General features: G+C 37.2%; 2 protein-coding genes across 3 annotated transcripts in view; both read left to right on the plus strand.

Moving 5' to 3' along the window:
* The window catches only part of LOC125780336 (uncharacterized), a 194,150-nt gene that overhangs the window by 136,021 nt on the left and 32,470 nt on the right, over positions 1-25,659 (plus strand). The gene's annotated exons all lie outside the window — the stretch shown is intronic.
* On the plus strand, positions 2,438-4,334 carry LOC125775436 (uncharacterized). The gene has a single exon (XM_049446061.1). The coding sequence runs from the start codon at positions 2,867-2,869 to the stop codon at positions 3,842-3,844; it is 978 nt and encodes a 325-aa protein (XP_049302018.1). The 5' UTR covers positions 2,438-2,866; the 3' UTR covers positions 3,845-4,334.

Consider the following 25,659-nt stretch of genomic DNA (forward strand, 5'->3'; position numbering starts at 1 on the left):
TGGGAATTAAAGAAATTCAATTCTCAAAAGAGTTATAAATATTTTATGAGAAATAAAATGATAGTTCAAATCATTAAAAAGTGGTTTTTATATTTTAATTTAGTTATTTGTTGTGGTGTTTTTTATTAAAAAAAAAAAAAATAAAAAAAACGTAGTTGCTTAACGAAGTTTGCTTTTGTGGATTCTTCTTCCGTCAATCAGTACTGTAGTGCCAAGATCCCTTTCAACAACCTTCTCAATGAAAACCTTGTCAAATTTATTCCCAAGCCTTTTATTTCGTCTCAAAAATACTTTCTCTCCGGGGCTATAAGTTTTCACAGTTTTACCTTTGTTAGTTCTACGCAAAGTTTTATTCTGAGTTTCGAGCAGTCGTTTTCTTATATCGCCAAGTTTTTCTACCGGGAAATTGTGAAAGACGTCAGTTGGTCTCGCTTCCGTTACCGAATGTACACTACAATTATATTTAAAAGTTGCTAATCTATAATTTCGACTATTTTCTGTTGTTCTTTAACGCAGCGTGAAATTTTCAACAATGTAGAATGGAATCTTTCCACCTGTCCGTTGCTTTCACTGTGAAGGGTGGGTATGAAAAATTGTTCTATTTTGAAATTATCTCTTAGCAAGGTCCTAATGGTATTCGATTGAAATGCTTTCTCATTATCAGAAACGATCGTTTTGGTATTACCGAATACCGGTAAAATTTCCAATAAAGCATTCTTTATATCAACTGTTGATCTTGAGATAATTGGCTTTACGATAGCAAATTTTGATAACTTGTCTAAACACGTCAAGAAAAGTTGTTTACCAGTTATAAAAATATCTAAGTGAAGGATTTCGTCTGGAAGGCTTGGAATGGGAGTTTTACCGGCTGGGATTTAGAATAGCATCCCCGGCTTTCGGGGATAAAATGGGTGTCGTTGGAAAGGTGACGTTCTCCAGATCACGAAAATATATACATTTAGTTGCCGCTGACTTATAGTTTTAAAGATATTTGCAATTAAATGTGAAAAATTGACAACTTTTACTTTGATATTTTGTTTATTGTGAATAACTTTTTCACTTATATTATGCACTTTTCACTTACTAACACTTCACTATAACGTTTTTGCATATTTATTTTATTAATATTTATTGAAAATAAAGCTTTATTTCAATTATTTTATTTTAGTTAAATTCACTTCATTTACACAACAAGAATAGGGTTGCATACTAGCAAAAAATTGGTATTGCCATATCTGCGTAGTTGTCAACAAAAGAAAATAAGCAAAAACTTTATACCCCAAATAAATCAACGGAAAACGCAACAATCTTAAGCAATTTTTTATAAAAGAAAAAAGTTGCAGAATGGAGTTTTACGCGAAAAAACTCTGAGCAAAAATTGTATACCCCAAATACATAAACGGAAAACGCAACAATCTTAAGCAATTTTTTATGAAAGAAAAAAGTTGCAGAATGGAGTTTTACGCGAAAAAACTCTGAGCAAAAATTGTATACCCCAAATACATAAACGGAAAACGCAACAATCTTAAGCAATTTTTTATAAAAGAAAAAAGTTGCAGAATGGAGTTTTACGCGAAAGAATTTTGAACACCCCGGTGTTCAAATTGGCCAGGTTTATTTTTTTTTGAAGCGCGGCCGAAGGCCGCCAGTACAGAAAGGAGTTCTACGCGAAGGAACTCTGAACACCCCGGTGTTGGATCGGCCAGGGTTATTTTTTTTGAAGCGCGGCCGAAGGCCGCCAGTACAGAAAGAAGTTCTACGCGAAAGAACTCTGAACACCCCGGTGTTGGATCGGCCAGGGTTATTTTTTTTTGAAGCGCGGCCGAAGGCCGCCTGTACAGAAAGAAGTTCTACGCGAAAGAACTCTGAACACCCCGGTGTTGGATCGACCAGGGTTATTTTTTTGAAGCGCGGCGCGAAAAAAAAAGTAACCCTGGTCGTTGCAACACCAGGGTGTTCAGTGCAGAAAGGAGTTCTACGCGAAAGAATTCTGAACACCCCGGTGTTGGATCGGCCAGGGTTATTTTTTTTGAAGCGCGGCCGAAGGCCGCCAGTACTGAAAGAAGTTCTACGCGAAAGAACTCTGAACACCCCGGTGTTGGATCGGCCAGGGTTATTTTTTTTGAAGCGCGGCCGAAGGCCGCCAGTACAGAAAGAAGTTCTACGCGAAAGAACTCTGAACACCCCGGTGTTGGATCGGCCAGGGTTATTTTTTTGAAGCGCGGCGCGAAAAAAAATAACCCTGGCCGATCCAACACCGGGGTGTTCAGAATTCTTTCGCGTAGAACTCCTTTCTACACTGAACACCCCGGTGTTGGATCGACCAGGGTTATTTTTTTTTTGAAGCGCGGCGCTGAACCGCGATCCAACACCGGGGTGTTCAGAGTTCTTTCGCGTAGAACTTCTTTCTGTACTGGCGGCCTTCGGCCGCGCTTCAAAAAAAATAACCCTGGCCGATCCAACACCGGGGATTCAAAAAACTAGAATAATTTTTTAAAGCTTGGATAAAAAATGTAATACCGTGAAGGGTATAACTCCCTTTTTAACACTTTATTTTCTTTAACGGGAATAATTCTAGCAGCAATTGTACTGTTAGTTTTCAAACTAAGTACTTTTTTTTCTTTTTTGTTTCGCAATTAGCAAGTTTAGCAAGTGTGGTTAGTGATTTTTAAATATTTTTAATTTTCTCAATTTGGTTTTTAATAAAAAGAAAAAAATTAAAAAATGTTTCCACAACGATCAGGTATGTTATCAAATATTTCTAAATTTTTAAATTTTTAATTAAGTATTCTCTGTAGATTTCGAACAACCTTCCACCAGCCGCGGTGCCCGTAAAAGTGTTCTTACCGTTGCAGAACTTAAAAAAATGTGGAACATTACCAAAGTTGTAGCGACGTTTAGCACTAGGGAGGACTGCATTGCCTTTGCAGAAAAAGAGGGCTTAATTTTAGACAATAAATTGTGCCGCAAGCATAAGACACCCATGATCCCCACTCTATCGGGTAATAATACGGTAGGGTCTTTTAGATGCCGAAGAGGTAGTTGCCGTTCCCTGCCTGCTGTATCTAGGGCCAAAGGCACTTGGTTTGAGAATGCAAAGATACCATTGCCTCAGATATTTTATCTGATGTTCGCATATGCGTCTCATTGGTGCCAGACCGAAGTCAGAAAAAATAGCTTTATAGCTATTTTGTCAACAGCCACAATATGCGATTGGTACAGTTATTGCCGAGAGGCCGTTGTGTTGTACCAAATAGACCACGAAGAGGCTGTGGGGAAAATTGGCGGTCCCGGAAAAGTTGTACAAATCGATGAAAGCAAGTTTGGAAAACGAAAATACAACAAAGGTAATAACTCTTATATATATAAAATTTTACGTACTAACTTATTTTATCATATTTCAGGTAGGAGAGTTAAGGGTCATTGGGTACTGGGCATGGTAGAGGATGGGTGCGAGGATTTGAGATTGGCAGTGTGTCCCGAGAATGTACGATCTGCTGAGGTGCTCATACCTATTATCAAGAAGCACGTGGCGGAAGGGTCAATTATATGTACAGACTATTGGAGGGCATATAATTGCCTTTCCGATCATGGGTATGAGCACCGAAGGGTCAATCATAGTGATCCGGAAAATCCCTTTGTCGCCCCAGACGGGACACACACTCAAAGAATTGAGTCACAGTGGCGTGTGATCAAGAGATTCTTTTTAAAGGACAATTTCTCAAACCAACGAAACTTTGCTGATTTGATAATTGAGTATCTGTGGCGTACAACCATAAGAAGAAACCGTGAAGACCCTTTTGAAAAGCTTTTACAAGCAATAAAGCATACATATAAACCTTAAATTTGTTTTTGCTTTTATTTATGACAATATATTTTTTTTATTAAAATTTTTATAGGTATTTAGGGTATAATGATTTTGCTTATTTTCTTTTTCTGACAACTACGCAGATATGGCAATACCACTTTTTTGCTAGTATGCAACCCTATTCTTGTTGTGTAAATGAAGTGAATTTAACTAAAATAAAATAATTGAAATAAAGCTTTATTTTCAATAAATATTAATAAAATAAATATGCAAAAACGTTATAGTGAAGTGTTAGTAAGTGAAAAGTGCATAATATAAGTGAAAAAGTTATTCACAATAAACAAAATATCAAAGTAAAAGTTGTCAATTTTTCACATTTAAATGCAAATATCTTTAAAACTATAAGTCAGCGGCAACTAAATGTATATATTTTCGTGATCTGGAGAACGTCACCTTTCCAACGACACCCATTTTATCCCCGAAAGCCGGGGATGCTATTCTAAATTTTATTTTCCAAGCATATCTTACAGTTAGTTATTAATGTTTTCAACATTTTTTTAATGTTTGAGAAAAAGTACTCACCGGAGATTTGGCGAAAATTTTCGTGTAAACCACGATGAGCTCGATTGTGCTCCGTTGCTATCGTTTCTAACTGATCATCTGTATTAGTTAAGTCTATGACCAAGACCTCTGTGTGGAGAAATTTAACACCGGGGAATGCCAGAACTAATGTATTCTGAATTTCTGCTAAGGTTGCTAGATCACAGTGGATCGCGTTAGTGACATTTGTATTTATGATTCCTTTTTAACACTACAAGATCTTTAACGTCATCGAATGCTATTGTGTGACGAATATGTTTTTGAAAAAGAATTTTAGTGTTTTTATGAAATGAGGAAGACTTTATTAACACCAGCTGAATTTTAAATTGATTTATAGGGCAGTTACCTGTCTTGATTGTTTTACTTGAAGACAATTCGCTATGCACAGTTTCATCAGAAACGGAATCACTCAAACTGTGGACAAACTGCCGCGAGAGTGCGTCAGCTACCTTATTATCCTTTCCGGGTTTGAAATGGAAAACGGGAGAAAATTCTTCAATAAATGATCGCCACCTCTTCATTTTTGCATTTGGATTCTTTTCTGACATCGAAAATATCAGCGGTTGGTGATCAGTAAAAATGTGGATATCCCTTATTCTATACAAATAGTGTCGTAGCTTTTTCAATGCCCAAACAATTGCTAACGTTCACGCTCATTTGTCGCATAGTTTTGTTCACAAGCAGATAGTGTTCGGGAAATCATTGTAATTGGTCGCCCTTTTTGGGATAAGACTGCACCTAAGGCAGTAGAGGAAGCATGAGTAGTAAGTTCGAAGGGTTTATTGTAATCGGGATACTGGAGAAGCACGTCTTCGGAAGCTAATATCTTTTTTACTCTTTCAAATGCGCCAAGCGCATCTGAGTCAAAATTTATTTTGACGTTTTTGGAATTTCTCGCACCTACTTGTCCATTTTCCCCTCGTAATCCTTCACAAAACGGCGGTAGTACCCGGATAAACCAAGAAATGAGCGCAAGGCTCGAAGAGTTTGTGGAGGTTCATAGTTTATGATATCGTGAATCTTATCTGGACAGGTCTTAATACCTTTTACGGAAACAACAAAGCCAAAAAATTCAACATCAGTTTTAAAAAACTTAGACTTTTCGGCGGATACTCTCATTCCCGCTTTCTCAAGCTTCTGAAGGATACAGTCGATATGATTTAAATGTGAGTCTTCATTAGGAGAATATATGATTATGTCATCGACATAAACATGACAAAATTTTGAACAACCCAAACTTGCCAAGATAACCGATGTATCCGGTATAGGGTATCGATCCGGAATTGTTACCTCATTAATTTTTCTGAAGTCGATAACCAACCTTAATTTACCGTCTTCATCGAAGCCTTTTTTATTCACAACATGTACAGGAGAATTGTACGGTGAACACGACTCCCTAATGATACCATCTCTGAGTAGGGTTTTAATTTCATTATTGATGAAAGGCGCAACAGAAATGGGATACGGGTTACTTTTGCTATAGATTGGTTCATTCGTATTTGTGCGAATTCTGGCTTTTACGGCAGTGTTGTATGGCAACGCTCTATTGGGATCGGCAAAAGCATTTATGTTTTTATTTATAATTTGTCGAAATCTAGTCCGAACTAATGATGGAACAGATTCTTCTTCTATCAAAATGGAGTTAACTTGGTTACACGATAAATACTGTAATTTTATTTTACCATTGCGGTAAAATAAATACCCTTTAACGGTATCAATTTTTGCATCAATTTGTTTCAAAAAATCGTACCCTATGATACCATCAAACGTGCTTAGACTGGAAAGTAAGAAAAACGTTGAGGTATTGTCCAGAATATTTATTAAACATTTTTTATTTATGATATTTTCGCCGTTTATAGACTTTAATTTAAAATGGTGTTCTAAAGGCTTAATTCCTTGAAGAAAGGGAAGGTCCTTTATGTAGTTTTTTGAAGTGCCGGTATCAATTAAAATCCGGAGCTCCTGCCCGTGTTTGGCTTTCTTTGTAATAAAAGGCAGGAGCGACTTTATTCTAAAAAATTTATTTCATCACCGTTTTCTTCAATGGCATCTTTTCTATCATAAGTTTGATTATTATAAGTAATTACAATTATAATCATAATAGTGTTCATTTTGATAATCAATATCTTGAACTAAGTCATCTGTGCAAACCTGTAATTGATCATTGTTTGAAGAAGCTCCTATTTCATCTGGCATGAAATTAACCTTTTGTATTTTGCGAAATGGTGATCGACCTGAGTGCAATTGCTCATGAGAACGCTTAAACATCCCTGTCAAATTAGGATTAGAATGCTGTGCCCCAGAATTATAATTGGGTGATTGAACCGGAAATGTTTTTATGTTGTTGCTTTTATATTGTTGTTGTATTTTAGGAAGATTAGCCTTCTGTCTATAAAAACTTGATCCATTATCAACTTCCATGGGAGTTGGCCTATTTGCATTACCTTGAGTGATACGTAAAAATGGCCGAATATTCTGAGTTATGGTTTGGGGCGGATACATTGCTTGTGTTGGCACATTTGGTTTAGATGCGTTACCTGCAGCATAAGCTTCAGCAAACTCAATACGCCTGTAATTAGTTTTAAGCTCCTGATCAACAGCAAGGGCAGAAGGTAAGTCTTTCGGACCAGCAGAGAAGAGAATATCGCACATTGGGCGACGAAGACCTGATATAAAAACACGTAAGGCATTCCCTCTAGCGCGTTCATTTATAGCTTCGATAATATCACTTCTTCCACTGTTGGTCATAATTTGCTTATTTATTATAAGCGACAGCTGTTTTTCTACCTTGCTATAAAATTCATCGATAGACGAATTCCCCTGTCTCAGAATACTAAGCTCGTTTTCCTGGTCTAATCTGGCAATAATAGCTTTAAAATTGAGAACTGTACTATAGGAGGCAAGAGTGGAGTTAGCCGAGTCTATAATTTTGTTTCTAAATATACCCATGGCTATATAATATTTTTCGGACCCCTCCTTATAATAGTTCAAGGCGAATACCGCGGCACTTCGCCACGCTGGGTAGGATGTGCAATCACCCTTGAATTCTGGGAGAGATTTTATTAGGTCCAAACTCGCATTATTTTCCGTAACTAATGGATTTATTGAAACTGGATGGTAAGATTCAACGCTAGGCGGTTGAAGGCGTTTAATTTCAAGAGTTAAAATATTTAATTGTTCGGCGAACTCTAGTCTAGTTCGCTCATTCTCATTGACGCTTGCTATCACTTCATCCCTACTAAAACTCATTTTGCCACGACAAAAAGTTTTTCTGCTCTAAGTCTGGGTTTAATAAACGTGGCAATAGCTTTCAAAAAGTTACCCTGAAAACACTAGCAGCAAATAGATTACCTTAGTTCTTTACACGAGTTTAAACAAAGCGGATACAATTCTTTATGCAAATGAAATATATGTCAAATCATTATAATGCGCAGATTATTACTTTAAGGTAACGTAACAGATTTATTTTCACTACTTTGGCAGAAATAAACCGCAAAAAGTATTCGAAAGCAAATTAAATTGATGCTGACTTAAAAATTTTCAACACATTAAACAAATTGCAATAATTAACTTTAATTAACTTTAATTACACTTATTATATTTTAATTCGGAAATACGCAGATGGCCAAAAAAGCTACAAACTATGTTCAGCTGATTATAGTTCCGAAAACAAATGCTTGCACATTTAAAAAATAAACTAAATATATTTTTTTTAGGTAAACTTTTATAAAGTATTTTCACTAACCTTCTATGAAGTTTTAACCACAAAAATTCACTTTGCTCCACTTTATTTTCAATAAATGATTTATTTTTAGATACACTTTTTAATTTTAAATTTAAACCACTTGAAAATATTTTGAAAAATCACTTACAGTTTTTTTCTCTTAATGTAGAATGAATCCTTCTTGTTTTTTTTATAAACAGCTCCTTAGAAATCCTTGAGTCCTTTCAAAAATAGCTTAGATCCTTAGGGTCCTTAATAGGTCCTTTGTCCTTTTAAGAGCCAACAGGTTGGGCGCCAGTTAATAATTGCCTTTTTGGTTGCTTTATTGATGGCGATACAACTCGCCTCTTTCAACTCAACTTTACAATTGATTTCTTAAAGTGCTTGTTTCTAACTCTAAACTTACAAAACTAGTCTGCTTTAGGTGTCAGTGTTGTTGCCACGAACGAGGTGCATAAAAGGGCTCGGCTTAACTGCCGTAAGCGTGGGTGTATTGTTATCACAGTCCCGATATTTTGGCGCATCAGCAACAAGAAAATGTTGAGAGCGTTGGTACGCTGTTGTCAAGTGCAATTGCTTACGCTGATGAATAATGTATGTGTGTTGGTGCGCAGCTGTCGGTAAAAAACTAGCCTGCATTATCTCAGTGTTGTTGCAGCACAAAGAGCTTGGGTTGGCTACTGTAAGCGTGGGTGCATTTTTTATATGTAGTCCCGATATTTAAGCGCGTCGAAAACAAGAAAATGTTGAGAGCGTTGGTACGCTGTTGTCAAGTGCATTTGATTACGCTGGTGATCATGACCATAATTCGGATGATGATGTATGTATGAATGTGCGCCAATGTCGGTGACTTAACCCAGCATACGTGACAGGAGGAACGACTCTGTTAACTTGCACAAGCAGAAGATGCGAACGCAGATTATGGCAGCACTTCCACCTGAACGCTGCAATTTCGCTCTGCCTTTCACCACAACAGGTGTTGATTTTGCTGGGCTTCTCCAGGTAAAGGCGTCTATCTTAAGGTCTCCCACTCTCATGAAAGGCTATGTGGCTGTCTTTGTATGTTTCACGACAAAGGCAGTACATCTTGAGCTATGTAGTAATCTGACGACGGAGGCTTTTCTCGCGGCATTTGCTCGCTTCGTCGCTCGACGTGGCTACCCATCAAAAATCATAAGCGATAATGGCAAAACCTTTATCGGAGCTCAACGAGCCACAGAAAAGCAATTTGTGTATTTTTTAAAACAAGTGCCACCCGACATCGTACAAAAGTACGCCCCCCAAGGTATCAAATGGCAATTTATACCCCCGAGGGCGCCTCATATGGACGGTTTATGGGAATTCGCTTTAAAAAGCTTTAAATCCCATTTAAAACGGGTAGCTGGAAATTATAAATTCAATTACGAAGAGTTCACGACGTTATTAAATCGAATTAAAGCCGTTCTCAATTCACGGCCACTCACAGTACTATCGCAAGACCCCTCAGATTTCACCGCCTTAACTCCAGGGCTTTTTCTAAAAGGAGCACCCATCCTGGCCATCCCTGAGCCAGGCGTGGAGTCGCTATCCCTATTAAATCGATGGGAACGAATTAAAATTCTCCATCATGATTTCAGCCGCCGATGGAAGGACGACTACATAAAGGATCTCCACAAAAGATACCGCTGGAAGACTCCTGAACAAACGCCTAAACTTGGAGACCGTGTCATCAATCACGATGGTTGTCTACCCCCCACCGAGTGCCGGCTTGGCCGCATAGAAAAGCTACATTATGGCTCCGACGGTCACATACCGGTCGTGGATCTCCGTACGCAAAACGGAACGCTAACCAGACCGCTCGTGAAGCTATGCTTTCTGCCAACTTCCGATGATCGCGAATCCGAAAACCTCGAAAATAAACCGGTATTATCGCTACACAATAAACGAACCAAATGAAACCAATAAAACATGAGAAAGTACGCAAATAACAAACCGTCAAAATATAACCAATCGCCAAATAATAACAAACCTTCGAATAATAACGAAGAAAACTAACACAAATCGGTCACTCATTACGACGACCTATTCATACCAAATATCGTGGCACCATATCTAATTGTATGATAGATTTATAATCGATAATCTTCCTACACAGATCACCATGCATATAGATACACCAGTCGCAACCACGCCAACAGCTCGGGCTACCAATGCGCCCCGCACCGTGCCTACTCCAGCGCCCCGAACTGTGGTGGCAACGACGCCGGCAACTGCACCGGCAACCGCGTCTGCAGCGGTCCTTCAAGCCGCACCTCGTGGTGGCACTCGACCCCCACCACCTCCATCACGGACCACGGAGACCCTAAGGTGCCCCATCTGTCGGCGCCCACATCACTTGCACCATTGTGGCATATTTAGGGGTATGCGACCCGTGCAACGGCAGCAAGTTGCCCAGGCCCACGGGCATTGCCATAACTGCCTGTCATATACCCATGGGACTGCAGCGTGTGAGTCACGAGGGCTGTGCCAAATATGCCACAGGCCGCATCATACGCTGCTACATCGCAGCACAGTACGCGTATTGAATCGGCCACCCATCCAGCGCGGCCGCATACCCCGCTTCCAGTCCGCAGCTCGTGGCGCACCCCAGCGAGACGGACCCTCGTTGCGGCGTCGACAGCCTGGGCCACCACCTCGCCGATCTACTGGTCTGAGCAGTACCTTTTAGGCTAAACAGTCGTTTAGGGGGGCCGGAATGGCTAAATGAGCACCTAACCCCCCTCTTAATATAATAAAGCTACACCCCACACATACACACCATACTCAACACAACTACACCACCTACATCATCCACACATCTACACCATATTCATCATCCACACCTCACACTCCACACACCCGCGTCATATACACCACACGAGGACACCGGACACCATGAACAAAAGGGACTGACGGACGGCGCCGAGCCTTTTTCTATTACGATCCGCGCGCATATACGGTTCTCCAGTCAGCTACAAGATCGCTTTTCCAATTCGATATACCGCAGAGTCGTCGCCAAAGCAAAGGTGAGTTGCCGCGAGTTTTGATAACTAACTTTTCTAAAGCTGAATGCCTGGATTTGCCTCTTGGGCTTGTCTTTGTGGCAGCTCTACTCTCGGTTGTGGAGTAGGTGCAATTGCTCTTAATAGCTTTAATTGATCAGAAATCATTGCCTTTGTGTCTTCGAACTGGTCTAGGCAGTGTTCATATTTGGTGTAAGCCGAGGGTTTAAAATTTTCTGGTAGATCTGAATCATCAGATTCTACGATTGCGTCATATGCCGCTTGGAGACGTGTCCAGAAGTTGTCTAAATTGTCTTTTTTGATTTCTAATACCGATTCAGAGTTGTATCGAGTGCAGTATCGTATCAAACTGTCACTCTCAGCAATGAATTTTGTACAAGAAATGTCTTTACCCCTCTTTAGTTTTAAAGCACCTTGCTTTGAGCGTGTAGCTTCCCCGGTGTAGACGGACTTTTTTCATCTGAAATTATTTTTGGAACTTTTAGCAACTGAGTTGTTTTAGATTCCTTTGAGTCTGAGCTCATTTAAAAGATGTATATAATAAATCAAAACGTCTTAGTGAAAACTAGACTTGTAGATGTTTTGAAAATATTTCGTATATTAAATATTGAATAGAAGACTCTTTTGTATGTAAGAGTTTCAAAAAATCAATAAAAGCAATGGCTTTTTAATACGCTGAGATTTCAAAATATTTTTGTATATTGCTCCCGTATGTATATATGTATATATATATGCGTATATATGTATATATGTTCGCGGTACGAATAAACCACGAAAAGAGAATTAAACGACCGTAGGTAATTTTCGCAAATTCGCTTGTTAATAAGTACATATATAATTGTATAACTGCGCCGCATATACATAAGTATGTATGTATATATGTCCGCAGCGAGAAGAGGCCGCGAAAAGAGAATAGAATGATATTCTGACTTTAGAATGTATGTATGTACTAAGTGTATATATTTTGAAATATGTATATATGAATATGGTTTCAGTATTAAATGAACCAGTTATGCTCTTTATTTTGCTGAGTTGAACGCATTTTTGACATCCCGGGTTATCAGCGCACAATACTTTTTTGTGCCACCTTTCCATCTTTTGCCACTTACTGCACATTTCGCAATATCGACGACTTCTCGTAGTGCGTCAATAGTGGATCTCTTTTTTATGAAGCCGTATTGTCTCTCTGATAATCCGCCGGCTTTTTGGATTGCTAGTTCCAAGCGGTTTCTTACAATGCTTTCGTACACTTTCCCAATCGTGTCGAGCATGCAAAGGGGTCGATATGATGAAGGTTCTTCAGGTGGCTTTTTTGGCTTTGGGAGCAGAACCAGGCGCTGAATCTTCCATGGATCGGGGAACACCTCTTCTAATATACACGCATTTTACATGTTAATAAATAAACTGGGTCTAAGAGTTATGGCTTCTTTAAGGGCTCTATTTGGTATACCATCTATTCCGGGCGCTTTAGAGTTTTTGATTTTTTTCGCAATAGCCAATAGTTCGTCTTCTGTGACTAATAGGGGTGGCTCCGTAGCTTCGTTTCTTTTAATATAGGAAAAGGATGCATGTGTAGGGAATAACGCTTCGACAACCTTTTTCATAAATGAAGCGCTCTTAGGTTGCTGCGACTTATTTTGAATTTCGACATACAAATTTTGTATGCCGATCCCCAGGGGTCTATGTTCGCTTCTTCACATAGCTTTTCGAAACAGGATCTCTTACTACGGATAATGGCTGACTTCAGGAGCATTTTTTGGCATTTAAATGCTTCTCTGAGGCGGATTTCGTTTTCCCCTCCCTGGTTTCGCTGTGCACGACGTCTAGCTGAGTGACAGAGCTTCCTCAGCTTTGCAATTTCGTCGTTCCACCAGTATACCGGCTTTCGGTTGTTATTGTATCTCGTCCTGCGCATAGTTGCGTCGCATGCTGCAACTAGTTCCTTCTGCACAGCGGATACTAAGTGGGTGGCGTCTTCGCCTGGTGTCTGCTAAGTTAGCAAACATTATAGAACCTTTATTATCCTTTTGAAACGTATTTTTTGTGCCATTGTTTAGAATCGTGAGGTTTGTTTGACTCAAAAATTCTAGAATGAGGCGACCACGATGATTTGTCATTCTGCTACCCCAAGCAGTAGACCATGCATTAAAGTCACCCGCTATTATTATTGGCGATTTGTTTCTGGCCTCTAGAGATAGCTCCAGGAGAAAATCTTCAAATTCTCTAATTGTTGCGCTAGGACGAGTATAGCAGCTTACAAAATATATACCTTGCATCTTCGCCCATGTAAAGCCGTTATGGACGTCTTTGGAGCAGGATGAGAATGCTTGTCCTTTGCAGGCCCATTTTGCCGCCTTTCCACTTCTATCTTTACACCAAGTGCTCTCCGAACGCAGTCTATATGGCTCGCTTAGTAAGGCGACATCTATATTCTCTTCTTGAACTGTTTGTTTTAGCAGATCTTGTGCTGCAGCGCAGTGATTAAGGTTTAGCTGTAACAACCTCATTTTTTTATTGTTTTCATCATTTGTACGTACTTCGGACATGTCGTACTTAAGACGGAGTGCTCTCCTTTGCAAAGCATACAGCTCGAGGCATTTTTGCACACTTTTGCTACGTGTCCTGCAGCTCCGCAGTGTGTACAGAGGGCTGACCGATCAGTCTGACTGACACATTTGTGTGCTATGTGACCCAGTTGGAAGCACCTAAAACATCGGGTAATGGGTGAGTATTCTCTGAGACGGCAGATAGACCACCCTATCTTCACTTTGCCCAATTTTAGTGCTACTTTAGCGTCTTGAGCGCGCAGACAAATATGAGCTATTTGTGTGCCACTTCGGGTTTTCCTCATATTTTTGACGCTTGATTTCTCCAGGTTTTGGAACCCACACTCTTTTTTTAGTGCCTCGCAGATTTCTTCCGGTGTTGTAATTTTGTCCAAGTCCTTACATACTATTGTGACGCTATGAGTTTTTGGATGTATCAGCGCCATTTCACCCACCGCTCCCTCTAAGACGGTTTGGAATGATTCGGCTCTCTTGTCCGCTTGATTTTTTTGCTCAATCAGCAGGTCTCCTTTCATCGTTTTTCGTATGTATGACACGTTTGATCCCAACTCTTCAAGACCGCTGTCGCTTTTTATTTTCCGGAGAATATTCGCATACGATGCACCTTCCTTTTTCGTTATTATGATGGCGTCCGGTTTCGCTCTTATTTTCTTTTGGATTGGCTTTCTATTTTTAACTACATCCACCCGTTTTTCGCATACGTTATGTTGCCCCGTAATATCTACTACTTTCTTGACCTCTCTGGTCATTTGTTGCACATTTTCAATAGCTTTTTTTGGCTTTTTTGTGGGGGGTAGTTCCCCGATGCTTCTCGCAGCCGCTTTGGGGTGTTCAGCTCTTTGGGGATATGAGAAAGCTGTGTTGCTTTCTCAGCCATAATTTTCTTCTCTGGTTTCTCGGCTTTGTTATATAAGCTCATTATGGTACTCATTAAATCGCGCATAGCCTGGTTTACGTGCCTTTGACCAGCCATCATATTTTCCAACTCTTTTATTTTGCAACCCAGCTTTTTAAAGTAGTTGGACGATTCAGTATTTAGTGATTTCTTTTCACTTTTGCTTGTCCGGTCAGCAGTTTCGTCACTAAATGTTGATCCAGCAGCGGCGGGTTCCTCATTTCGGCCATTGGGGGGCGTTCTCAGAATTTTAGAATTCCTCCGTAAAGGGTTCTCTGGTGTACGCCCCATATTATTCTCAGAGGCCATACCTCAGTGAGAAAATAGTTGGGTACACCTGTCAATGAGTACGTTCAGTCACTGCTGCTAAAATCTAATTTATATTATAAATGGTTGGCAATGCCTAAACCAAGAACAAAACGAAAAAGGAGAAAAAAGCGGAAAGCAAAAACGGAGAACAGCTGATCAAAACAAAGTGGCAAATTAAAAAAAATAAGCGCACGTTTGATTCGCTGTTAAGGTTGGTACGCAGCTCTCAAGTAATTGCTCAAGAACAAAAATACATTATTTCTGAAGTAATTTTGACAGCTGGTTACGCATTGTGAATGATCCACATTAGAAGAGCAAGAGAGAATAAACAAAGTAAACAAACTTTGTGCGTATGTATGTATGTGTATGGTAACACAAATATTTTCATTGAGATTTAAGGAATGTTGTCGATGATTGGTTGGTTTTATACAACATTTCAAAATGGAACATACTTTATAATAATGATTGCAACTAATTTAGGATGAATTTGACGATTACTTCGAATTTCCTGCAAGAAACAATTGTTGATTTGATGTTTCTTTGCAAAACCAGGTTTGCCATATTCACATTTTATTGAAAAAAAGTATTAAAAATTAGTACTAGCTTTCTTAAGAGCTGCGTACTAGCACAAGTAACTTTATCGCAGGAACGTTTCTGGACCGTTTCTTAAGCGTTTTTTATATGAAGTTTTTACGTTTCTTGAGAGCTGCGTACTAAGCTTTAGTAGGGGAAATAATAAAAATATAACTAAGAAATTGGTAAATTTGCCACGGAGGGTCAGGTATCTGGAAATAAATTTTCTGTTTAAATTTAATTTCACTTATCAGTTTCTTTAGGTTTTGTATCCACTTGGATCGTCCGGAATTCCGGTAAGTCCTAAGCCAAATGAAATGTGATTCCACTACGAAAAACTAGGATTATTTCACAGATAATCCAAGAGCTCAGAAAAACACATCCACCTCACTCAAACACTAAAATAATGTGCTTGTGCCTGTACGTCTGCCTGTGCGTCTTCCTCCAATCCTTGTGCTGGTGGTTATTGTTGTAATTTCGTGGTCTATGAATTAACTCCCACGAAATAAGCCCCACTTTTAAAAACTAAATAAATCCCACCAAATATTGTTACTTCGAAAGTGAGAGTTATTTCGTTTTTAAAAGTAGGACTTATTTCGTCAATTGGTGGGACTTATTTCGTTACGCGTTTTTATTTTAAGTGGGACTTATTTCGTTTTGAGTGGGGATAAATTCGTTTTGTAAAGTGGGAGTTATTTCATACCCCTAAAGTTATATTTATTTCGTTTTATGTGGGACTTATTTCATTTTCATAATTTTGCATTTTATGTGAATGCTTAATAATTTTTGCCGTTATTTGTTGCTCTTCACGTTTAGACGCTTTAGATAGACTCAAATCATTTATAAAATATTTTGAGAATCAATTGATGCAAAATATTCCCTTTTACAGAATATTTACAAAAAGGTGTTATGATTTGATTATTACAGATCGGTCCACATAACTTTTCAGTTTTCGATTCTGAAATCCGCACTACGTCTGCAATAGAAGCTTACAATAGCGTCATAGGAAAAATCATTCCAAAGAAGGCTACTTTTTTCAAATTTGTAGCATTTTTACAGATGCAAGAATTTGAAAAAGTAAGAAAATTTGAACTATTGATGAATACCAATGGTAGTGTGGGAAAAAGCGTATTAAAAAGTCCTGTGTTTTGAAAGCAGATATGATTTCGAAATTCAAGAATGATCTCTTACAAGGTACTATAACTCCTTCTAAATTCCGTGACCAACTGGTGTTATCAAAAAATAATTTAATTGTACAAATGGAGCCTGATGAAGATCTTTTTGAAGAATTATCATATTTGGAAGAGGACATTGAAGACGAGTCGTTAAACCATATTGAAACCAACTAGAATACAATTAATAATAATATGTGTGTGGTTTGTTTCATAAAGCAGCCAAAAATCTTATTTTTTCCTTGTAAGCACTTGAAAATTTGCAGTGAATGCTGTCTTACAATGCAAACTCACAAAATTGATCAAACCAGTAAACTAGTATGTCCATTCTGTCGTGCAGAAGTTCATGAAACCCTTCAAATATTTATCTGATAAATAAATGATTTTTTTTATGGAGGGGTGCGATAGAGCCATGAAATATAAGGCCATTATGGCTTTATTTCTCATTTTTTCTTTATGCAAAAAGTTATATATTGGACATTTCGTAAAAGGGACAACCATAATTTTTTGTCTTTATCTCTCATGGCTCTCCTTTTTTGTTATTAATTACTTTATACTTACTATAATAAAAAAACTTTAAAGAAATGTATACAAATAGGTACCGAACTTAACTACTGGAAAAACAACATAAAAAAAATTGTTGACGTAATTACGTATGTTTGTGTTTTATTATATTTTTAATAGGAAATTGGAATTCGTGTTCCATGTTTTCTAATATCACCATTACAAAATACAACTAATCCCAATGCCACGTTAAAACTATAATACCGTCTAACTTGCACTGGATCTTCAAGCCCTTTATAAAGGTCGATAATTTTAATCTGATGGTCCTTCCGAAACGGTTTCCATCTTAATAATAAGAACAATTGATCTGTACTTAATCCATTTACGAGTCCAAACGTTGTTACTAGAAGGCGTTCTCTATACGTTCCTTGACCGAAAAAAGAATTAATAATAAATTCTGGAACTCTTTCAAAATTCGTAATATCCATTCCATTAAGAAGCCTTCTGCAAGCGTGCATACGATTTTTCTTTATTATTCCTCTGCTTTGATTATTCATATTATTCGACGTGTGTTTTTTTCGAAGAGCCAAATACTTCTTATTTCGTTTATGAAAGTGAGACTTATTTCATTTAAGAAATATATTATTCACGGGGGAGTTATTTCATTTTGAGTGGGAGTTGTTTCATTTCAAGTAAATTTTTAAATCATTTCATTTTGGTGGGACTTAATTCGTTTTCAAAAGTGGGACTTATTTATTTTTTAAGCAATTTTTGGTGGGACTTATTTCGTTTTTAAAAGTGGGACTTATTTCGTGGGAGTTATTTCATAGACCCGTAATTTCCTTATGCTTTTTTGTTTTTTTTCGATTGTGAGTTATTTTCCACTGCACCTGGTTATGCACACTTAAGGGTTTTTTTTGTTATGTTTTCGGTCACTTTAGCCACTCCACTATCTCTCTTCAATTTATATATGCATATATGTGTGTTTTTTTTTCGTACCACTGCACTTCTGTCATTTTTGGCCTTATTTTTTTTTGTCTTTTTCTTGTATTTAAGTATAAGAACTTATATTTTCTCTTCACTTTTTTCCTTTTTTTTGTTTGTTTTTTTTGCACTTTGCACGTTTGTTCACTGTTTTATATGTTACGCATTTTTATACATGTATATATGTTTTCGTTTTTGCCAACTTTTGTCACCATTCGTTTAAATTTTTTTTTCCAAAGACTTGTCACTACCGGTTTATTTCTTTTCTTCCCGTTTTGCCACCAACGGTTTTTCTTTATTTTTCCAAAGTTTTGTCACTACCGGGTTTTTTCTTTTCTTCCCGTTTTGTCAGCAACGGTTTTTTTTTTTCATATAAAGCTTGTTAAAAAGCATAAATGCACGGCACTCACCTTTAATGCGATAGCGTTCCGAAAAAAAGACAAATTGGTCGGTTGTATATGCGAGCACGGATCGATCGCGCCGTCCGTCAGTCCCTTTTGTTCATTGTGTCCGGTGTCCTCGTGTGTGGTGTATATGATGCAGGTGTGTTGAGTGTGAGGTGTGGATGATGAATATGGTGTAGATGTGTGGAGTATGATGTGTGGATGATATAGATGGTGTAGTCGTGTTGAGTATGGTGTGTATGTGTGGAGTGTAGGAGTATTATATTAAGAGGGGGTCAGGTGTTCATTTAGCCAAATGGTTTTGGACCAAAAAAATGTTACTTTATGTTGTTTAAACATATGTTCAAACTTAATTTTTCTTATTTTTTTTTTAGTTAAAATTGAAGATAATTTAATGCCAAAGATAAAAAACTTTGCCCCAATTCCATACGTTTAGTTTTTTCTATCCTACCCGCCAATTAAGAAAAATCGCAAAAAAGAAAAAACGGGTCAAAGTTTTCGCTTTCTGCCCAAGCGCTCATATATGTATCTGCCAGACGCCCGGTCACTATTTCCCTTATACCTTCAACAATATTTCAAATTCCCATCTATAACTTTAGAGACATATTCTTAGATAATTTTTAAAGAGATCTAAGAAAATAAAATTCAATTTTTTGAGGCTTCTAAAGCAGGCTTCCCCTTTAAAAAAAATTTACAAAACGTAATAAATGTAACTTAACACCCAAATGAGTCTTTATTCATTGGATAAATGTTATCTCTTAAAATCTTTCTTTATTTCGGAACTCATTCAAAACTTTGGGAAGGATTTAATATACCGTCCCAGGATTTCGGGAATGAAAAGGGTATGGTCGGATAGAGGAGATTCTCCTGATCACGAATATATATGGTTATATGGCAGGAAGCTTGTAGTTTCCGAGTTATTCGCGTTTAAAGTTTAAAATTGGCAATATTTTATTTACATACTTTCGATATATAAAATTAATTTTGTACTTATATTTTTCAATTTTATATACACTAACACATCACTTATTCATTTGCACACATTTATTTTATATACTATAGTGCAAAAATTGCTTTTAATTGTTGTTGAATTATTATTATTTTAGAATAACAAATGAATTACAAACTGTCAGATAACACTGGATCACAAATTTGAATTTGTTTTTTGTTCCACGGATGCCACTATCCAATTTTTATGTGGAATGGCTCGCTGATTTCGAAAACTGAGTTAATTTTTTTTATGGATAAATTTTTGAGATATTTGCAATTTACCGTTATTCGACCAAAAAAAGGTGTCTTCATTTAATCATGTATATCTCACTGACCAGTTGAGCAATCTTACTGCAAATTATAGAAAATAAAAGTGAATGAAATTTCCTTAAAATATTGTCTACTTCATTTTTCCACAGGCCTTATAATTTCTGAGAAATTGATTAATAACTTCGTGTTTTTAAATTTTTTTATGAAAAAATTAAAAAAAAAAATAAACTTTGGCAAGGAAAAAATTTTAAAACAAAATATATTTTTTATTTTTTTATTTTATATGAAGTCCTGTTTCTTTATAAAAAACTAAGCTACCAACGAACAAAATCCATGGATAAATAGGAAAGTTGTACATGATCAAAGAAATATATCCAAGTCGCGCAAAGTCAATGTATACGTATATGCGTATGTAGTGTGTAAAGTAGGGGTGGGATTGTTTTCGAATATCATTAGAATAAACTAATAACGCTATTTGTTTAAAAAAAATCAAATAATAATTTTAGAACAGTAATATTCAAATACTGTTGCAGTAGGTAGTTTGCATCGAAAGCAAGAGGTGTCAGGTTCGAAACCCCTGTAGTCATGTTAATTTGCTTAACATGTGTGTAGGTATACAGGCAGATTTTCGAAGGGTAATTAGTTGCGGAAAATTCCTAATGCAAATAAATTTAATTCAAACATGCATACCTACATGCACACACACATATCTTGGTAAATTCATTAATTTTTTGAAGGCCAACATCAACAGCAGGTAGTATTTTCTTTTCCCGGCTCGTTAATATGAAGGAACTTTTTTGTTTAAGTAGGTTTTGCCTTTTTTTATTTCTTCGCGATCAAGCTAAGTATATATAAGGATAAATGCCCCTTGAAAGTTCATAATATCTGTAAGGCTCGCCGGTTCCAGTTTATAATTACAATATAAGAAACCGTGAGCTATTTTTAAAAATAAAATAAACGTACGCGAGTGTACCAACGATCCGGATATGTTCTGTTACATAAACGGTGAATATACTCTTGTACAGCATCGGAAGCAGTTTAGAGATTCGATCCAATCTATACATTCAAAATATTTTGGTATTGAGCCTAAAAATATTGATAAACCATGGACTCCGAATATTTTGTGTTCTTGTGTCGAATAATATTGGTTCAATGGGAATCAGGATCAACAAAGTACGTATTAAAATTATGAAACTATGCTTCTTTTTATTTAATAGTAATTTTTGATTTTTTTCTTTTTCAGGCGATACATGAAATTTAATGTACCAATGATATGGCGAGAACCTACATGCCACTCAGAAGATTGTTATATTTATATGACAAAAGTACTTGGCTTTGGAAAATCAAGAAAAATGATTTATGCTAACGTACCTACAGTTTCATTGCCAGTTCCACATTCAGCTGAAGTTGCGTATCCAGTTTCATTGTCAACAGCAGTATCTGAAAGATCATCTGAATATGGGAAATCAAGTTGTAATGAATTTTTAATGGAAAACGAGAGAAACGTTCTATCACAAGCGCAACTAAACGATTGTATTAGAAATTTGGAATTATCCAAGGAAAAAGCTGAGCTACATGCCTCTCGTATGCAACAATTTCAATTCGTGTCACCCCATGTTAAGGTGACATATTATAGAAATCGTCATGAACCATTTGCCAAACACTATAGGAAGGAAGACAATGTATGCTATTGCAAAGACATTCCGGGATTATTCAAAGAGTTTGGTCAACCATATGATTACGAGGAGTGGCGATTGTTCAAAGACAGCAATAAACTGAGCTTGAAGGCCGTATTACTGCATAATGACAACAAAAAGCCCTCGATCCCGATCGCGCATGCAGTAAACACGAATATGAAGAGCATGATTGGAAAATATGTGCCGATCTTAAAGTCGTTGGAATGTTATGCGGTCTACAAAGTGGCTACACAAAACACTGATGCTTTCTCTACAAATGGGATAGCCGAGCTCGTAAAGACCACTATTGCATTAAGGATTGGCCGGAAAGAGTTGAATTTATAATTGGTGTGGATAATATCAAACACGTCCCACTTGTAAAGAAGGAAAAAATCATTCTTCCGCCATTGCACATCAAGCTCGGCCTCATTAAAAATTTTGTTAAGGCGTTGGACAAAGAAGGCAAAGCATTCAAAATTTTTTCCAAATATTTCCCAGGCCAAGATATATAAAGGTATATTTGTTGGACCCCAAATTAAAAAGTTGATAAATAATGACCAATTCAAAGGACTATTGTCACAGGTGAGGCAGCAGGGATTCCTTCGAAATGTCCAAACTACGAGAAGATAGTGAGCGACTTAATCAAAAATTATGCAGAAATGGGTGATTATTCAAAACTTATTTAATTGAATTATATAAAATTTTATAATTTACTTATTTACATTTTCTTTTTTCTCCAGGCGTAAATATGTCTTAAAAAATTCTTTTTCTGCATTCCCAACTAAGTTTTTTCCGGCAAATCTCGGAGACGAAATAAAAATAATTGAGAATCGGTACCAAGGTTTCTGGGACGTCGGTATAATGGGTGACTACTGTTGGTTTCTCATAAGAGAAACCGATCCCAAAACTAAATAAACGACAAAACAAAACACATAATCATTTCGACTATAATGTAAGAACATCAACTTAAGATAAAAATAACACATTGTTTTGATATATATTACTAATACATAAATAAATGAGTTTTTAAAAACTAAAAACGACATGAAAATTGACTTTTTACTTAACAGAAACAGCGCATAGCTAGATATCTCACCCCTACTTTACACACTACATACGCATATACGTATACATTGACTTTGCGCGACTTGAATATATTTCTTTGATCATGTACAACTTTCCTATTTATCCATGGATTTTGTTCGTTGGTAGCTTAGTTTTTTATAAAGAAACAGGACTTCATATAAAATAAAAAAAAATTAAAAAATATCTTTTGTTTTAAAATTTTTTCCTTGCCAAAGTGTATTTTTTTTTAATTTTTTCATAAAAAAATTCAAAATAAATGTGTGCAAATGAAAAAGTGATGTGTTAGTGTTTATAAAATTGAAAAATATAAGTGCAAAATTAATTTTATATATTGAAAATATGTAAATAAAATATTGCCAATTTTAAACTTTAAACGCGAATAACTCGGAAACTATAAGCTTCCTGCTATAACCAGATATATTCGTGATCAGGAGAATCTCCTCTATCCGACCATACCCTTTTCATTCCCGAAATCCTGGGACGGTATACTAAAGCCGACCCAAAACTTTAATAGGATTGCTTCCAAATGTATTCATTTGCAATATTAGGAGGAAAATTTTGAAGGGTTTACGAGACAAAAGCGATGCTTTTACTATGCAAGACACAACATTTATAAATACATTTCGATTCCCAAAATCGCCATGTAAAGTACTTATAGGTGAATTGGTGCCGCATGATGTGCAGAAGTCGAGTATATCTTTCGATCTGCGTGTTTGTATTTTTACGGGCTCTTACCAAAAATGCGTTGGTAATAGTTATATGCTCTCTATGAGCCAGATCTCTGTGTCTAGAACTCTGCACTTTATTTCGAAATAAATTGTGGATGTTAAGAGCAGTGAAATTTATTTCCCTTCAAGCGCGCAGGATGTTTCAGATACAAAGAAAGGGTAAGGTAAATAAATAAAAATAAATATAAATAAATTTTACAGCCTTAATGTAGAAGCAGTACGTAATGTTTTATATTATACAAACTATTTACCAATCTTTCTATTCATGCATATCTATATATTTTCATTTTTGGCAAGTTTGTGATCATCGACTTCTGTTCACCGCTGTCAACGCGAGATATCTAGGGTCTTGCCATGATTCTGGTATTTGGACCACATCCCCAACACGTATTCACCTCATAAGTACCTTAAACACGCAAAGTGATTCGTGGTTGTTAGGTGACCAAGGATATGCATTGGAGCCATGGCTGTTAACGCCAGTCGCTGATCCTTCAAAAGCAAGGGCGTTACCATAAGTTGCACGCCAAAGCACGTAATATCATTGAGAGAGCCTTTGGTATTTTGAAGTCACGATTCCGGTGCTTCTCAAAGCACCGCATTCTTCATTACAGCCCTGAAAAAGCGTCTTTGATTATTTACGCGTGTACAATTCTTCACAACATTTTACTGAAGTATGGTGTGGCTGCAGACCTTGGCTTGGAAGAAGTTTTAGAAGAATCGCAAGACACCGAAATTGTTTTCAAAAACCCCAATTTTGGGGAGGGTGCTAGAGTGTATATTTCCATAGTATATTTCCAGTGGCGTTATGTACTATAAATATAAGTATATACATATATGTATGTAAGTTACTTACTGTCTCTGTACACTTTACTTCCTCTAAGTATGATTAAAAAGACATCTACATATTTTTAAGTAATTCATTTTATTTTATTTTTATTATTATTTATTTAATTTTTCACATTTTTATTATTATTTGTTTAATTTGTCACACAATTTAGCCATAACCTCTGACATCAAGGTTAGTGCTTGCGTCATTTGGTTCAGCACCCCCGTCATCTGCTCGTTTTGCTCAATAATTTTCTTTTGCAGAGCAATGGCCAGACCTGTCATCTGCACATTTTGCTCTACAATTTTCCTTTGTAGAGCAATGGCCTCCTCCTCTCGCTTTTCACGCTCCTCCGTTTTTTTAGAACTGCTCCAAGCATCTTCGCTGCAGTCAATTTACCTTCAGAAGGGATGTAAGTAGGTGATGGCATAGGGGAAGGTAAGATGGGAGGAGATAAGGAAGAAGAGGACAAGTCTGGAGGTGATGGTGAGGAAAAAAAATTTATAGACAGAGCAGGAAAAGCTGGAGCAGGCGATGTGACTGTTGGTGAGGGTGCTGGAGCAGGCGATGTGACTGCTGGTGAGGGTGCTGGAGCAGGCGATGTGACTGCTGGTGACGGCGCTGGAGCAGCCGATGTGACTGTTGGTGTTGGCGAGGAAGCTAGAGCTTGAGCAGCGACTGGTTCAGTATTTAAATACAACGGCGACAAAGCCTGTAAGTATAAAACGGACCAATTATTGCCTCATGTAATAATAAAATAACGGGTGATTTTTTTGAGGTTAGGATTTTCATGCATTAGTATTTGACAGATCACGTGGGATTTCAGACATGGTGTCAAAGAGAAAGATGCTCAGTATGCTTTGACATTTCATCATGAATAGACTTACTAACGAGCAACGCTTGCAAATCATTGAATTTTATTACCAAAATCAGTGTTCGGTTCGAAATGTGAAAATCCGCTTTTTTATCGACAAATTTTGTTCAGCGATGAGGCTCATTTCTGGTTGAATGGCTACGTAAATAAGCAAAATTGCCGCATTTGGGGTGAAGAGCAATCAGAAGCCGTTCAAGAACTGCCCATGCATCCCGAAAAATGCACTGTTTGGTGTGGTTTGTACGCTGGTGGAATCATTGGACCGTATTTTTTCAAAGATGCTGTTGGACGCAACGTTACGGTGAATGGCGATCGCTATCGTTCGATGCTAACAAACTTTTTGTTGCCAAAAATGGAAGAACTGAACTTGGTTGACATGTGGTTTCAACAAGATGGCGCTACATGCCACACAGCTCGCGATTCTATGGCCATTTTGAGGGAAAACTTCGGACAACAATTCATCTCAAGAAATGGACCCGTAAGTTGGCCACCAAGATCATGCGATTTAACGCCTTTAGACTATTTTTTGTGGGGCTACGTCAAGTCTAAAGTCTACAGAAATAAGCCAGCAACTATTCCAGCTTTGGAAGACAACATTTCCGAAGAAATTCGGGCTATTCCGGCCGAA

The sequence above is a fragment of the Bactrocera dorsalis genome, chromosome 1 (assembly GCF_023373825.1).
Source record: "Bactrocera dorsalis isolate Fly_Bdor chromosome 1, ASM2337382v1, whole genome shotgun sequence".
NCBI lineage: Eukaryota > Metazoa > Arthropoda > Insecta > Diptera > Tephritidae > Bactrocera > Bactrocera dorsalis.